Here is an 18,430-nt window from a genome sequence, read left to right on the forward strand (position 1 = left end):
TATAGTTGTCTCCATCCCTGTAATTATAAACCCCTTGGAAATTATTTTTCCATTGGTCCTGTGTGATGTGATGACATACTGATGGTTTGTCTGGTTCAGAAACAACAGGGTCTTTTAATAACTTTCCAGAATAAGGAGCTATCTTTTAATTCACTAGCCTGGACCAGTTCCTTCCAAGCCTGTTTTTGTAAAGAAGACCTCAGTTTCTGGAGTGCTTTATTATAATTATTGCGGCAAATGGCTACCATAGATGTATTGGGAGGGGACTCTATCAGGGCCATTTGAAGTTTCCTCAGTGCTTGAGGACACTCACTGTCAAAACACTTTGGGCTATCCGAGTGGGAAGTGGCCACTGGGACAGCAATGAGAGCAGCCACTGACTTCGCTTAGCCTCAAAGGAACCGAGTACATCTTCCTCTGATGGTGAAATATCTAGGCACTTCATAATCTCCTGTTGCCTCTCTTTCAAAAGGGATGAAATGAAAGCATTGCTGTCCAACTGGGACCACTGCAAACGTCTCCCCTGGTCAGTAGGCCCTATTGTCCTCCCCATCCTACTACCGAGTACTAGCTAAACACTCTGTGCCAATAGCCCAAAATCAAAGGGTTATGATCGCTGTAGGAGCTTTCTACAGTCCTGAAAAACAATATAGTGTGGACTAGAGATGATGATACAAAAATAAGATCAATGGTGGCAGCGCAGCTCCTTCCTTTATAGGTAGGGGGTAACGACTATTGGGAGCAAATACTGCATTTGGTAAGGTAAACGTTAGGTCATAGGTTTTTAAAGGAACATTTAATTCATGTCCATCTACAGAATACTCCATGTGCCATTCTTCTATCAGGCATGTGGAAGTAGCCCTCGTACTTTGTCCGATGTCTGAACATAAATGACAATTAAAATCTCCTCACAAGATAAGATTACCCCGAGGTAAATTGTCCCTCTGTAACTGATCTAATAGACAAGCTAGCTCCTTCAAACTCGATAGGCCCAAATTCCTATGTTTAGCATTATAACAATGAATGATTGTAAACCAGTTCAATCTACCTAACACCAGCTTTAAACCTTGTGCCACTGCAGAGTTCCAACTAAATTGTTTCACAGACCCACAAAGCTCGAGGGCAATAAATATAATTAAACCACCTTTGGCTCGTCCTTGTATCGAGCCTTCCACTGGAAGGAAGAACGACTTATAGCCCTCCATGAAGAATATATTTGTCACCTCTCAGGTCTCCTGCAGGCAAATGTTCTAATAAGAGGTTATAAATTGGATCCAACTGTCATTGTCCAATTTTGAGGCTAATCCAGCCACATTCCAAGAGATCAGAAAGACCTCTCTCCCTCCCAGAGTACTGGGTAAAATGGTTGATATTATCTTGTCCCCCTGGTGACCTGTGAGCAGTTCTGGTTAGTGTGATCTATAGGGAGGTCTACATTCACTCTCTGCCAATCCACCCTGGGCGTGACTACTTGTGCTGGAGGGTCAGTCGCTGTTATCTGTCCTAGGCTGTGTTCAATGCCCGCCTCCTGTCAATCTAGATCATTAACCCCTTCCACGCTGATGACGAGCTGGGCTCGTCATGGCGTAGCCTCCTCACACGCTGATGACGAGCCCAGCTCGTCACGTAAAGTGCGATTTAAAAAAACTCAGCACAGGAACGGAATTGCGCTAGCGCGCATGCGGTTCAGATCCGACATGGGGGCATAAGTATTTGAAGACAACTCCATTCCCTCCCCAGTGTATGCGCCCCCCTCCATCTCAAGGGCGTTATTATTTGCTAGAACAGTAGATCCGGTCTGTAGAAAAAAACTTATGGAAGTGGTTTCATTTCTGAGGCATAAAAAGGGAACTCACCAAGTGTCTCTAAATGTTGTGTGCAAGTTTTCTGAAGTAGACAATCACAGAATTGCCCATGAAGGTTCTCTCAGATTTTCCAATCCAAGAGACCCTTCTTGCCATCAGGATATGAGAATGGTCCCTTACGTTGAATCTGCTGTTTCCCTAACCAGTGAGACACTTTATTAATCAAATTATCTATGGGTTCCTCAGTACCTACTCCCAAACTATGAAACCCCACCAGAACTACAGTATAGGGAGAACATGCTGGAGGCAGATCAATTACTGGCAGACCTGGTCTATAAATGCTCTTAGTGCTAACCCCCGCTTTCTTATGCACACCTGGTGCTGCATGTTAGTCCCTTACCCCCCCCCCCCTTCTCATCTCACCATACCATAAGTTTGAGAATTAAACCTGCAACCAATCTCCATCCCCTGGTCCCTTATGTATCTCATAGGCCCATTCTTCAATAGTCTATCAGAGCTTGGTGCTCGACTTCCTGGCTCGTTTTGCCCATGCAAACTGGGGGCATGCTACCTGTGGTTGGGCACTACTCAGTCGCGAGAGTTTAGAAATGGTATTCAACATATTCTCCACTTTCCCAAGTGTCTCTCTGGAATCTGATAATCCTTTTTCCAATTTGTCCCAGACCTGAGAGAACAGTTTGGTCATCAAGTTTGTAATTAACCCCCTCAGAGTATTCCAAAATGTCCCTATGTCTATCGGGCTAATCAAAGGTTGTGGCTCCTCCACTCTCCTTGTGGGCTCGTTTTTCTTCTTCGCTTTACGCAATCTCCTGGGTGCTGGTGACACCTCTGCCTCGGTACTCTTGTTGTTGTTAGCTGGGGGGACCCCATTGTCCACCCCTGCAGTGCCTGGTGATAAAGCACTTACGCACTGCTTGCTTCCCTGTGGTGTTGCGGCCCCTGGGGCAGAAGCCTGTGTGCTATCAGTCATGACAGGACTCGTGATAGTTGCTTCTAGTGAGTCAGCCCTCGAAAGTTCAGGCACTGGGGGACCTTTAGAACCCATAGATAATCTCTTCTATGCCTTATCAATCTCCTTGGTGATGGCACCCACTGCTTTAGCTAAGAATCGGTCAATGGTAGTCCTTTTTTTGTTAGACAAATGATTGTTGTTAGTAGCTTTTCTCTTTCCCATGTTAGATTAATGCTAACCTAAACACAGTACCTCACCGAACCTAGGTCGTCCATGCTATAATCAGTTGAACAATTAACAGGTGCTCACCACATTGCTGGGCATCCAGGACTTCTGGTTGCTTGAATCGGGTAGGTTCTGGCTCTGGCGTGGTAAAAACTGAACTGCTGTGTTTTGTTGTCTGCCCCGAATGTAAGTAACCAACCAAGAGGGCATGGCCCAGGCATGCCTGCGCGCGTCCCATGCTGCGGGAGACCTGGGTTGATTTTGATCGCCTCCCCGTGCTAAGAACATGGTGTTGACTATGTGCCGCCACTGAGGTCTCTGGGCCTTGCAGTCCTGGCCCCCTCCTGAGGGCAAAAGCAACTCTGTCAACGGTCTCTTTGCTGCCGGAGACCTCGGCTGATTTTGAACGCCTCCCTGAGCGAAGAACGTGGTGTTGACGGCGGGCTGTGACTGAGATCTCAGGTATAGTGCAAAACGGTGTGGTCATGATAGCAGACAATTATTTTTGTAGAAAATAAATAGTAGTAGCAAAACACTAAACAAATTGGTTGTGTCATGTATCCATTTAATTACTTTATGGAAGAATAGAGCACTTGATGCAATTATATTCAAAGCATTAAACAAATAAAGGCAATGCCATTGCTCATTGTGGTGATTGTACGATATAGTACAGTGCTGTTTATGAGAAAGGAGAAGGAGGGAAGGGAATGGGTATTAAGCGGTCACGTGTGGGTAGGGAACAAGAAAAAGGTATTCGTGACATATATACACATAGTTTGGTGTAGACTTTACCAGCCTGTGGTTGGTCAAGTGTTCCCAGCCGTACACATAACTCAAATGGACCAGAAATTATTTATAAACAATGTCGCCAGAGTTTGTGTTTGAATGTTGTTGACATTTCCTCAGGGCAGGACGGAGTGTTAGCCTTGCAGTGGCGTCTTCCTCAGGACTGAGAAGAGCACCTACAAATAATCGGAGAATATCTATCAGGAAATGAAGGAGTAGTTGTGTATGCTACTGGTGTGTCTGGTAGGTACTACCTACTTGAATGGAACGACTGGAAGCCTTTGCTGTCGAAATGTAAAATGTGGGCTTGTGGAAGCTCCTGGGTGGGGAAGAGAGAGAAAAGGGAAACAGTCACATGATGGCTGGAGAATTCAAATTGGAAGGGCTAATCTTACTATCTGAGCTCCTCACCATGGGGGGAACCCGTTGGGGTAGTACTTACTCTTATCACTCAGCGTGGAGATCTGCAGCTGTCTCAGCTTGCAAACATAGGGTAAAGAATCCAGTGTTTCCTAAAAGAGAAGAACATGAAGTGGCTCTCAGTAAAGCAACCCAATTGAGTGATAACTGTGAGAGGCAGGGAGATGTCCGCAGAGAGTCTGCCAAGGGGCCCCCTGGGGAGTGTCCAAAGGAAGATGGCAGTCTGCGTGGGCCTGGGGATTGACTTGGATAAGATCGTGATTGTATTAACATCACATGAAGGGCGCCACCAGAAAAGCTGTCAGGAGGGTCAGGGAGAACGAAATATCACCACTTCCCACTGTAGGAAGATCGCAGTAGAGGAACAATACCTCGTAACTTAAACAAGGGGGAAGGGGTGCTAGTGCAATCAAGGAGGGGCACCCCTGGGGCTGTCAGTGTACACAAACAAAGTTAAGGCAGCGTAAATGGTCTTCGAGCTGGAGCCGGTGACCACGCTTGAAATCATGGTGGCGAATTGCAATTTGGGAAAGACAATGAAGGTCGGAGCATCATGCTCGCTTACCTGGCTGTCCTGGCCAAAGCTCAGAGTAGAAGCCGGTATCTGTGTGGTACCAGGAAATAAATAATGCATGGAGTACGTGCACAAGGACGTGGCGACGTCCCTCGTCACTGTTGTCCTCAGTGGAAGAGTCAGAACATACCCTAATGCGTGGCCAGAAGTCACGGCTAAAGGGAATGTATCAAAAGATGCAGGGTTGAGTATAAGCGTCCCTGAAGACAGGGAGCATGTCTGTTCGTAAGGCACCAATCCAGAGAATATATGTAGAATGTAGTGCCATGTGACTTAAAGGAGCCAGGTCAGTGTTGGCCGAGTAGAACGACACAATCGCTGGCACCTAAAATAAAGCCCCCTGTCCTGCGACCGTCCTGTGTGCATGCGAGGGAAAGAGGCTGAACAGATCTCATAGGTGCACAGTGTGGCGTTGTGATAGCATACGCAGAGTTTCTTGTGTCTGTACATCCTCACCACTGGCATAGTGAATACTAGACCACATCAAGGTGTAAGCAAAAAAGGACATAATTTGTTTACACATCACATAGTAAGTAGTGGACCACATCGTGGTGCATGTACGTAGGATAGTTTCCATTACACATCATAATCGAAAATCACAGTTTATGGCAATCGTGTATATCATTGAATCACATCATGGTTCTTGCACATACGATGACATTCATTATACATCACAGTTGGAATACAGTTGACGTTAAACGTGCCTCGTAGATCATTGTCCATAAAGGAATCACGGTCACTGATACATGAGCTAGAGTCTGGAAATAGTGGTGACCACCTATTGCCACTGGGTACATGATCTGCTGATATCCATTCTGGAGATGTGATGGGAAACTAAGCAATCGTGTTTGCACAGGGACACGGACATAGTTGATCTATAGGGCTGATTGAATCTGTCTCATAGGACAGCCTATGGTAGCTGTCAGTGCTAGAAGTCTGTTGCTGCTAGACTAACAGACCATGGGTCATTGGGCCTGGAGTGTAATCCCGCTTGTATGTCAACTATTCTGTGATAAGGCCCGCCAGTTGTGCATTTGTGCCATCCAATTCATTCAATCCGTTATTTACTGTATCCAGAAGATACATCATCTTGCACTCCCTGACATTTAAAATGGGTCCAATGTCGCCACCTCTGGGTCCCTCTAACACTTTTTCCAATGCCAACCATATGATGCAGTCTGGGGGTGTGTGTGTGTCTATTAGTGTTCCCCTAGTGGGGCACCCGGGCTGTTGCAGCAGATCCTGTTGCAATGCTGCAGTATTCACGCCTTAACTTTCTGTCTGGTTTGTCCCACATACAGTAGATTACATGGGCATAAGATGGCATAGATGACATCACTGGAAGTGCAATTAGTGTGGGCCTTAATATGGATGTTGTGGTGTTTGTATGTAAATAGCTTGGTTCCAATCACCATTTTGCATGCCTTACATCGTGTGGATTTAAAGTGACCCACAATTCTTGGAAGGTTCCACATGGTCTGGTTTGTAATACATGGTGGTGTGTCAAGGAGTGAGAAAACTACATGGTCTCAGACATTCTTTGCTTTCTTGAAAGCATGCATAGGAGGTTTCTCTATGTCTATTTCATCAGATATGAGTTTCCAGTGGCCATTGATTATTTTCTTGAATTCATTGTTGCGCGTGCAGTATGTTGTGACACAGATCATTCTATTGGTGGTAGGTTTTTGTGGTTTTGGCGTCAAAAGTGTCTCTCGGTTTTGGTACCACGCTCTTTTCCTGGCTCTCTTGACAAGTCTCCTTGGATATCCTCTCTCCATCAGGCAAGTGATGAAATCATCTGACTCCCGAAAGTAGTCTTCCTTTAGGGTGCAGTTTCTCCGCATGCGAAAGAACTGACCGAATGTAAAAGGGTGTCTCTGAGGCTTCTATTGTGGTGGCTGGTATATCTCAGCAGAGAGTTCCTTTCAGCTGCCTTTCAATACAGTGTGGTGTAGAGGTGATCTTTCATAGTTCTGATTGTGAGGTCCAAGAAGTCTATGGTATGTGTATTCCAGTGGTTGGTAAACTTTATATCTTGGGAGCAGGTGTTCAACCATTCAAAAAACCTCTGTAGCTCAGTTTCGTCACCTGGCCAGATCAGTAATATGTCTTCTATGTACCTGCGCCATTGTGTAAAATTTGCCCTGTATGGATTTGTGTCGAAGAAGATGTATTGTTCTTCGAATTGATCCATATATATAGGATAGCTAAGTCCGGGGCTATGGCTGCCCCCAAAGCCACTCCTTTGGTCTGAATGTAAAAGCTATTTTTAAAGACAAAGAAGTTTCGCATCATGGCCACCTCTAAGAGGTTCACTATAAATTCAGTGGGCACACCCGCTGGTTGTGATCTCTTGTCTAGGGCTTGCCTCGTCACCTCCAGTGCTTGTTGTTGTGGTATACTCATGTAGAGTGAGGTGATGTCTAGGGTAGCCAGCAGTTGAGATTCTGGGTCGAATTTAATTTCGTCTACCAGGTTTATGACCTGCATCGTATCCCGAAGGTATGTTTTGTATTGCTTAAGCTAGAGGTTTCAAGAAGAAATCAACTTATTTGCATACTGGTTCAAGGAGAGAGCCAAAGCCCGATATAATAGGTCTACCATGCGGTTTCTCTAGGTTCTTATGTACCTTGGGTAGTGTATATATCGTGGGAAGACGTTGCTGTGCATTGTTGAGATAATCAAATTCATGCTCTGACAAAAAAACTGCCTCTTTGCCATCTACAGTTACACAGTGGATAAGTCTTCTTACATCTTTGGTCGGGTCTGTGGAAACAGATTTGTAACTGATCCCATCTTTTAGTTGCGAGTAGATTTAATCTTTGGGGTCGCTGATGTTCTGGACCACAATTACGCCACCTTGTCCGCCGGTTCTATGACAATGGTCTTGTTATTTTTGAGTGTGTTAAGGGCCTCAAGTTTTCTTTTAGTTATATTATGCTCCTGTTTCCTTTTAAAACTCTAACCGATGAAGTGAAAACTTCTTTTTCCAAAGGCATGAAGGCGGTAGCAAATTGGATGACTTCTAATTGCTTACAATGCAATGTGGGCAAAACGGAAGTTGTACTCTTTGGGGAAGCAAAGATCCTATGGACCCCGGACTGGTGGGCGCAAGACCTTGGCCCGGTCCCAGACCCCAAAATGGTTGTGATAAATCTAGGAGTTCGCTTGGATTGTGAACTCTCTTTTAAGCAACATTGTAACATCATGGTGGGTTCCTGCCTCCATGTCATCAGCATGTTGCGAAAGGTCTTCCCCCTGTTGCCAGATTATACCAGAAAAACCTTGGTGCAAGCTCTGATACTTAGTCGTATTGGCTATTGTAAAGGCCTCCTGTTATCGGCCAACGATGGAGTACTAGCCAAACTCCAGATGATTCAAAACACCACGGCTAGGCTAGTATTAAATGCCCCCCCTAGAACACCGTCTAAACCTCTCCTGGAGAAATTGCATTGTCTCTCAGTCCGTAACAGGGTAAAATTCAAGACCTGTTGTTTAATACACAAGAGCTTAAATGGACTAGGGCCATTGCACTGGAGAGATAAATTCATTCCATATAACCCGGCTCGGTCTCTTAGGTCCAGTAACCAACTTCTCTTGAGAATTCCAGCTGTGAGAAAGTCCAGACAGGGTGGTAAGGCCTTATCTGTAGTTGGGCCGACTCTATGGAATAAGCTACCCCTTGAGCTGAGGCAATGTTCGGAACATCTGAGCTTCAGAATGAAACTCAAAACATTCTTGTTTCAGAACTAAATTAGTATCCATAGACTGTTTGACTATGCTTCTGGTGTTTTTTTGGGCGCAGAGATACTCTGATAAAGAGTCGATTCAAGCGCGTTATAAACCCGCAAATAAAATAAATAAATAAATTTGACATATGACTTGGTTGAAGATGCCTTCAAGACATCCCGGGCCACAACACCTTCAAATGTCAAGATTTTATGTGACATCATGTGGCTGGGTGGCATGAATGTAGAGGGTGGTCCCATTCCGGTGATAAGATATGGATGGTAATGAAGTAGAATATGTATAGAAGTGCGCAGTGGTACTTTCCAGAAGAATCGGTGTCATTCTGCCTTGACATTGAAGCGGTTGGGAAAGGAGGTCGGTACAAATGATAATCTCTTAGTCAAAATGCTGATTTTGTCATCCGATAAGATGTGTCCCGATAGCTTGTTGATAGTACTGTTCCCCATAGTTACCACCTGTAAGTTCTCTGTCTGGTATTGATCTTGCCGTGGATCTCTGGGGCTTGCAGTCCTGGCCTCTGGCCCCTTCCTGAGGGCAAAAGCAACTCTGTCAACGGTCTATTAGTTGGAAAATTCTTTAGGTTAGTAAAAGGACTTTTGTGATTGTTTCTGAAATGCAAATAGGAGGGTTCATGAAAGGGGTCCAATTCAGAAAGGAATTTATTGATAGTTTATAACTGCAATTGCTGTTGCAAACCATTGATGAGATAACGACTCCGAGTTGGAGTGTAACTAATTTGCAAAGGGGAAATAGTTTCTGGAGGACATGATGTTGGCAGTCCTCTATCCGGGGGATGTCAGTCACTTTTTGTCAATGAACAAATAATACATCGACCATAAGTTTCATAAGGCGATAGACGCCAGTTGTGTTCACTCCTTGTTTTTTGTTCTAACTGGTGTAAATACCTGTTGAAATCTGCATAAGGCATTATAAAACAAAATTTAAGCTATTTAGACAGCAGCCAGGTAAATTGTGAAGTTCCTCTGATATTTGCACAGCTACTGGCTAAGTTGTGCATACTCTCTACTGTTTATCCAGCCACCAGGTGGATAATGAAGTTTCTTTTCAAGTTATTTGCAAGGACCCCACCAATACAGTCCATCATTTATGCTGTGTACCCAGCTGAATTTTGACATTTCATTGCTATATGCCAGGCTACCGGTCAGATAATATATCAAGTTCTGCTATTTAACCTCATAGCTGCTATTAAGCGTCCAGCTCCAGTGCTGGACGTTCCATTGCGCAGGTGCAGTTTGAACGTTCAACGGCCGACGGCAGCACTCCCGAGGTAGTGGTGCCGTCAGCCGGTGAACGTGCGTAGCACCTAAAGGGTTAACCATTGGCTCAAAAAATAATTACGTTTATTTGCTGTTTGCATGGCTCCTGACCTAATAGTAAATGTCTGCTGTTTTGCCAGTAGTTGGTTAATGATTGAAGATTTTTTGTTTGCTTGACTGCTGTCCAGACAGTTCAAAACTTCTACAATTTGGTCAGTGGCCAGCTAAATGGTGAAGTGTCCTTTTTATTTATACAGCTCTTGACCAAACAGTGTAGAATCTCTCCATTTAGCCAATGACCGGGGAAATAGTGAACCTTTTCTGCTATTGCACAGCTGATGGCCTAACAGTGCAGAATGGCTACTGTTTAGCCTGCTCTGCTGCCTAGTAAATAGAAAGGTTTTCTGCTATTTGCACGGCTGCCAGATGAATAACACAGAATCTCTACTATTCAGCCAGCAACTGGGTAAATATTTAAGGTTACCTGCTATTTGACCGGCTGCCGGATGAACAGTGCACAATTTTTACCATTTAACCATTGGCTGGGTAAATAGTGACTTTTTTTGCTATTCGCACAGCCTCAAGTCGCACAGTGCAGAATCTCTACTGTCTAGCCAGCAGCCAGGTAAATAGTAAAGTTTTTTCTCCTATTTGCACAGCTTCCAGTCAGAAGTTCATGATATCTACTATATAGTGAGCAGCCAGGAAAATAGTTAAGTGTTCCCGCTATTTGGCCACCAGCCGGACAGTGCAGCATGTCTACTATTTAACCAAAGGCTCGGTAAATAGGGACATTTTCTTGCTATTTGCATAGACACCAGCAGAAAAGTTTATCACTGTTTAGCCAGTGACCTGCTAAATAGTGGTATTTTTCTGCTACATTCATGGCCGTCGGCCAGACAGTGCAAAATCTCTATTATATAACCAGAGGACGAGTAAATAGTGATGTTTTCTGCTATTTAGACTGTTGTCAGCTAAACAGAGCAGACTCTCTATTATTTATCCAGTGCTATTTTTAAGGTCACAGGCCAAATAATAAATAAATTCTACTCTTTAACCAGCGGGTGAGTAAATGGCAGAAGAAATCCACTATTTTCCAGGGGGGATAGATAAATTGCCACTATCACAATATATCCCTACTGGAAAGCAGGGGGGGGGGCTTAAAAGTTCTATAGGGGAGACGTTTAAGCCACTGAGATCTGTTGGGAAGGTGGACACATCTCAATTGCCTATGACTAGAATTAGGCAGTGGATGAAGCACTACACAGTTTTACAATGGAAGATAACAAAGAATAGAGGAGATGGCAGCTAGAAAATTTAAGGAAGTAAAATGAAAAGGGAGCAGTGAAGAGATACATTGTAGTTGAATAGGGGTGGGGGCCTGGAGCTCTGGAGCTATGGAAAAAGCTCCCTAGATGTGATTACAAAATAGGCGGAAAGGGCTGAGTGGATGGGGAAACAGTAGAAAAGAAGATGGATGAGAATGGAATGCCAAGAAAATCCCCGGCCTAAAAAACATTGAAGGTAGAAGAGGAGGAGAAATAAAACACAGGCAAGATTGAAACAGAGAGTAACAAAAGGGGACTGGTGTGTCATGGAGGGGGGAAGCCAAGAGAGTAAACACACCACTAAAACTGAGGCAGAGATCAGCAGTTTCAATACAGCAGATGCTTAGTCTGTATGAAAGAGGGTAATAGGAGTAACAATGTGGCGCAGTTATAACATTTCTCATTGGTTTATATATAAAACAGCAGAAAACTTTATACATGACATAATTTACTGTGACTTATAGCTTCAAGACAGGTTTTTGCATGTTTGTCTGAATTTCATCTTAACTTTTTCAGCCATGTGAATCCATGCTGCATGCTTAAAAAAACATATCCTGGGATAGTTGTTTCTCTGGATTTGATCTTCATTGTGCAATGGTGTTGCTATAATAAATAGACTTTAGAGTTTTAGAAATGACTTTGTTCTTGAAATCGATCTACCTCCTCTAACTGTATTTATACTGTAACACATGAGGGGGGGGGGCATTTATTATTTTCCATTTGAACGCAGTGCAACAAACAACGTTGCTGCACTGCATTACGCTAGGGGAAGAGAGCCACACAGAGCCATATCTACTAAGAAATTATGCTTTTTCACTCTTTACAGCTCTGGCGCACAAATAGACTGCCTAGTGCCACACACAGCCCTGTGCATCACACTGTAAAGTTGTGTTTGTGCTATCTAGCATTGTCTTTTTCCTAAGAAGGTTTCCCTTTCAGTACGAAATGCTATACCAAGACAAAACTTGAGAGCTTTATACACATTGGATGTGTATTGTACAGTGAGATACACCTGCAATGTGTGAAAAGTTAGGATTAATTACTATTTTTTGGAGCAAAGCCCTGTCTAACAATACTAGTCAATAGAAATGTGTGTCAACGCGAATGGTGGTACCATGGGAACACCTAAATACCGCTCATGGATTGCCCACATAAATGAAAATAGCGCAGAGCATTATTGAGGTACTTTAAGGACTACTTTTCAGATCCCAAAAAGTTTTATGCCGGAGAGTAAATACCATAGCAAAACTATATGCCACTTTGGGTCACTTTGTATGACTTTACATTGACACAAAAAGTCTGCCCTACAGTGCGGGTGATAGGATGGAAAAACAACACTATGCTGTTCTTACATGAGATTGGCTTCAATGTCCATTGGCTGGATGTAACATACATGCAAATATAAATATTGTATGTATTGGTGTTTAGGAAGCACAATCATGTTCATGAGAGTTTAATGCAGGTCTGAGTGATGAGTCAAGTTGATGTGAATCATGTTAAGTTTGCATGTGTTGCATTACATTTCCCATACTTCAGTTTCTCTACCCAGATAGAGATTTTGTGGGCTACCCAGATTCACATGAAGTTTGGCAAGTGCCAAAGTGCAATAGAAGCAACGTGTTCAAGTTCCAAAGTCAGCAGTGAATCCACTATGGTGAGACTCTTAAAGCAATGCAACCTCACATCTGTTGAGCAAGTTTTAAACATGTAAGGATTGATAAGTCAAGTATGATGCTCTCGAGTTGCACCACTCATTTCCAGCAGAGCTGTGGCTAGAGAAAAACATGTTAACGTATAGGAATATATATATGTGGATTACAAATGTCATAGGCAGCATCCTGCTAAGATTTGCACAACAAGAAAGGGGAAGAGCTACTGTTACAGAGGTTGGTCAAACACCACCATGGGTCATAGGAAAACTCAGCATAATGTCACAAAGTAGCAATACACAGTGATATTTACTATATAGCTAACTATCCATAACTCTTCTCTTTTAACAGCTCCTTAGTCACTTTCCAAGGATTATCCGACCATTGCCTGGTCCTCACAAGAGATTCCTTCACAATAATAAGGAGTTAAAAAGATTTGTGAAAAAATACATCAGAGACCATCAAGCAACATTAGATCCCAGTGACCCACGTGACTTCATTGACTGTTTTCTCATTAAAATGCAGGAGGTAAGTTACCAAAAATGACTCTTTAGTAAGTGATGTACCTCTTGTCAGGCATTACTTAGTGTGTGTCTGTGCTAAATAGAGCTGTGTAAAATGTTTGTTTTACAACTGTAATTTTCGACAAATTACATAATGTGAATTATATGGTGATTTTTGCACAAAGGAGAATGGTTCTAATATACTGGCAACAGACATTTTCTGCTTGAACTGATCTCCTGCTTGTGTTTCATTTTTTTTTTGCGTGCAACATATACATTCATACAGAAAAGTTATTTGAGAAACCGGTGAAATGTATTTAGCATAATAAATGGAATTCCTAAATAATATGCATATTTAGCAAACTTTCACACAACCCTAATTATTAAGTGATCTGATGCAAAAAGGACAAGACAAGCTGAATTATGTAGACACAAAATAAATACAAATGAACTGTCTATCTCTAGACAATTCCTTCATCTAAGCCACTCATTTTGATGTAGCTGGATATTGTGGTCAGTGTAACTGGCCAGCTGAAATACTTTTAGCCCATATTGCAATATTACTCCACGGTTTTACTGCATGTTAGAATGAGGATAATATGAAGTTTCTGTGTTGCTAACCTGTAAAATTATTTTGACAATATACAGTAGGCTTTCCTTCAAGTTCCTTGAAATTAATACATGGGGGCGATTGCACCGGAAAACACCGAGGCTCAGAGCACAATACGAGTTTAACTAAGATTTTAACCCAATTCATTGCAGGAACCAAAGTTGTTGCGTTGCATTGTGTTGGAAGGACAGAGCAGGGCAGCACCACATCAACTAATATATAGCACTCCTGCTCAGACCACATGAACATGAGCAATGTGTTTGTCCAATAAGGGTACTACTGTTACCTGCATGAAATCATTAAGATCTTTCATGCTATTGGGGATTTTCACAACCTATCTTTCCTTCAATTCAATCGCATTTAAGACTGTATGGCAAAGAGCCTGGGCCTCATTTATGAAAAGTGACGCATCGCTGCGTGAAAACAGCGATGCGTCACTTTTCACTGCGCACTCCTTGCGACACCAATGATGCGTCATATTTAATGTAAGACGCATCATGTCGCAAGGACTTACAGATACGTCAGTATTTCTGACGTATCTGTAAGCACAAAAGTGACGCATTGCTGGAGTGTGTCACAAAAGTGACGCAACTCCAGCAATGCGTCCTTTCACATGGGGAAACCCCATGTGAAAGGGCTTGCGTCAGTCTTACGCCTGCTGTGAGGCAGGCGCAAGATTTTGACGCAACCTCATCCTAAAAGTGACGCAGTGAAATCTCATAGATTTCACTGCGTCACTTTTACGAGGCTTTTTGCGGGGGAACGCCCCCTCTGCATACATTATACCTGACGCAGGTATAATGTGGCGCAGGGGTTTAAAAAGTGACGCATCTACCTAGATGCGTCACTTTTTAAATATGGCGCAACAAGGCGCATGTTTTACGCTGCCGATGCGTCACAAAAAGTGACGCATCCGCAGCGCAAAACTGACGCAAGGCCTCATAAATGAGGCCCCCTGTTTTTACAGGGCAGTGAATGATCTGAATCCAGTGTTAAGTTTGTCACTGGCGCTATAATTAGTGAGGATGGGCCATTTTCATGTGAGGGGGCGGAACCTGTCACAGTGTTTTATTGAGAGTACTCATTTATGATGTTAAAAGTTTCTCATTCATGTACAAGTTTTTCTTTGATATATGTATGTCTTAGCTTGGTCTGGAGGTCATTCCACAATTTGTGACGTTTGTCATGCAAGAACTGAAAAATGGTTCTAATTTCCCACTTCAATGGTCTCTAGGAGCAGGTGGGGCAGGGTTAGCTATTTTACAGATTATATTGAAAAGTTTGTTAGGGCCTATTTTGTGCAGCAATTAATACCTGCTGGGAGAATGAGGATTGGATCTTGAGGATATTTTTTTTCTAAAGTTTCCTTGTTATTTGTTCGGTTTTCAGATTGGGAATGTTTTTTTTCTGTTGTTTTTTACCGTTCTAAAGCTCTTATTGCTTCAATTGGTCATTGTGGTTTGGCGATTATTTTTTTCCTTTCCTTTTCTTCCTCCGTGGAGGGACTGCCTTTTATAAGGCAATTTCGGCTTGCTTTTAGTAGTTTAGTGTTAGTTGATTTAGATCTCTTTTTGTAGTAATCGCTTGACCAGAGCGTAATTCGGTTGCTATGCCCCCTTCTAAACTGGGGCAGGCATATGTTGCATAGTTCTGTTTAGTGTAATCATGAAGGATTACCCAAAAATTCTTTGAGATTAAGAGGAATTTATACAAGACGATTAATAATTGAGCACTATTTGTTAAGTGCAAACAAACATCGAGTGCAAGCAGTCATTCACGTTCACTAAATGTGTACTTGGGTTAGGATTTCCCCCAACTTACAACCATCAGTTAGTGCTAGTTACTTACAACAAAATGCACCCTTGCATTTGAAATTGACGCAAGGATGCATTTAAAAAGGAAATCCTCAGCACACGTCTGTAGTGTATTTAAACATTTATCTGCACATTGTATGCATGAATATTAACACAGTATTTTGAGTTTCTTGAGTATTTTGAGTTTCTTGTTTTTCTTTCTTTATTCTTATAGTTTTGCTTCAGCCGACACGTGTTTCGTCGCATACACTGGGAATTCATCCCGCGACTTTCTCAAGGCTCTACAATCTTTGGTATATTCCTTTCTTATGTGGTGATAATTTCAACCCACAATGGGTAAAATATCTGTCTTCTGCGTTAAAATCGGTTCTTCATCCAGGAAAGCTCTTCGTCTGAACAATCCATGAGCTCGGAAGGACAGCTCTGTCATCAACATAGCCCAAAACAGTGCGAGAATGTTCTCCCCAAAGATTGTAGAGCCTTGACAAAGTGGCGTTACGATTTCCCAGTGTATGCAAAGAAACACATGTCGGCTGAAGAGAAACTATAAGAATAAAGAAGAAAAAACAAGAAACTCAAAATACTGGGTTAATATTCATGCATACAATGTGCACATAAATGTTTAGATACACTACAGATGTGTGCTGAGGATTTCCTTTGTGTATTCAGTGGCCTCTGCCACAATTTTGGGGGAGATTGGTGGTTCTCCTCGCCTTACAGCACCATCTAGAATTTAGGATCTATTGAAACTAATATATGCGCGATTTTCCTGTGTGGGACCGTTCCACCTAGTTCAATACCACTGTCTGTTCAAAGGCAAGGATGCATTTAGTACTAAGTAATAACCCTAAACGAAACAGAGCACATATAGCGAGCGTAAGTAGCTGCTCACATTTGATAAATACACTCGCTCTGTAGGATTTATTGGCAAGGGGGATGTGGAATGGAATCTGTTGGTTTTGCTCACCAGTTACTGGGCTTCGCTTTTTTAGTTCAGCATCTTTCATGCTTGTAAGTTCTAAGTAGAAGCCGCTATTATTTGTATTTTTGGTGAAGAATTCTTTGGGGCCGTCTTCTTCCAGGAATGACACCAGTGTTTAGCTGTTGTGTCATAGAGACCTCCCCAGTGAATATTCCAAAGTGTGATCACATTTATAACTGTGCATTATGGCTGTAGAATTTAGGTCTGGAACACAACAACATTCTCCTAAAGGAAATGTCCAATTATTCAGCTGCTGGCCAAATAGTACATAACCTCTGCTATTTCCCAGCAGCTGGCAAAATAGTGTCCAAGATAGACACGGTGGCGGTTGATGTTACCCTTATTCGAGCAGATCTAGCCAAGACGAATGAAAGGGTCAAGGCACTGGACCTGAAGGCGTCCAGCCTGGTAACAGACATGGCGGAAGCGCAGTCCGAGATTGGGAATCTGCGTTCATCACAAGACCTGCTAACCAAACGTATGGAGGAATACGATAATAGGGCCCGACGAAACAACATCCGCCTAGTCGGGGTGCCCGAGGACAGGAGTCTGCCTCGATCGATTTACTGGTCGAGGAGCTGATTGTTGCTAAACTCGCTCCCGCAGGCCTTAGTAAGTTCTTTGCAGTCGAGCGCGCCTATCGCTTCCCAGGTGGGCAAGTTAAGCCGGGAGCACCCCCGAGGCCTATAATCGCTAGACTGTTTCACTTTCGAGACAGGGACACCATTCTTCAGGCCCCCCGCAAGCACGGCCCATTGAAGTTTGACAACAATTCTGTCTCAATCTATCCTGACTTCACTCCTCAAGTGCAGCGGCAACGTTCTGGATTCCTCGGAGTGAAGCGTTGCTTGAGGGTCTTGGGACTAAAATATGCGATGTTTTTTCCCCCTCGCCTGCGTATCGAATACAGGGACCGTGCCTACTTCTTCGATCAGCCGGACAGTGCCAGTGACTGGTTGGACTCATTGCCAAAGGACGACGCCGAAAGCAGAGGCCCCGGAGGTGCGGACGGAGGCGCAACGGCGCAGGACTGAATTTGGGCCCCCGAGGTCCGGTTTTGGATCGTAATCCTTACAGAGTAACTTTATCATGCGCTTTATGTTTATGTCCGGGGTGGGGCGGGTTGGGGCAGTTTCTCCCTTCTTCCTCAGGGGTCTCTTTGTGTACATCAGATGGGGCGACAGGCACACTGCAGTTTGGGGTGGCTCTTTAGTCAGCAGGGGTGCAGGGTGGGGGGCGTTGTAACGAGTTCATGGTTGGGGGGTGGGTGGTGGGGACTCGGTTGTGCTGCGTGTTTTCTGTTTCTCTTTACACATGGTATTCTATTGCATACGTACATCCTTGATTTGAGGTTCCGGGTGGGGGTCGGGCTGGCACACTCTTTTTGGGATGGGGGGGATGTGAGGGTTCTTTCTTGGAACGTCAATGGCTTGGGAGATAGGATTAAACGTGGATTTGTGTTGCAATTTATAAGACGTCATGCCCCTGATGTTGTTTTACTCCAAGAAACCCATTTGATTGGTAATGCCTGTAAAGCTCTCGACTGCCGAGGTTATCGGCTTGTCGCTCATGCTGGTTTCACGTCCGGTTCTCGAGGGGTGGGTATAATTGTAAAATCCTCCTTGGCCCTTGAAATTGATGATGTCACCCTTGATGATCGTGGCCGATATGCAGCTGTCTCAGGGAGATGGGAGGGGAAGCTAATTGTAATAGTTGCTGTCTATGTTCCCCCGG

At 43.6% G+C, this 18,430-nt stretch overlaps 1 protein-coding gene across 1 annotated transcript in view; it reads left to right on the forward strand.

Annotated features, from left to right (window-relative positions):
- Positions 1 to 18,430, forward strand: part of LOC147691982 (cytochrome P450 2F3-like) — an 889,810-nt gene that overhangs the window by 538,191 nt on the left and 333,189 nt on the right. The window contains exon 5 of the mRNA XM_086938271.1: positions 13,139 to 13,315. Coding sequence (XP_086794397.1) covers positions 13,139 to 13,315 — 177 coding nt within the window. The remainder of the gene's footprint in view (positions 1 to 13,138; positions 13,316 to 18,430) is intronic.

Source organism: Lissotriton vulgaris, chromosome 9, assembly GCF_964263255.1.
Source record: "Lissotriton vulgaris chromosome 9, aLisVul1.2, whole genome shotgun sequence".
NCBI classification, from domain to species: domain Eukaryota; kingdom Metazoa; phylum Chordata; class Amphibia; order Caudata; family Salamandridae; genus Lissotriton; species Lissotriton vulgaris.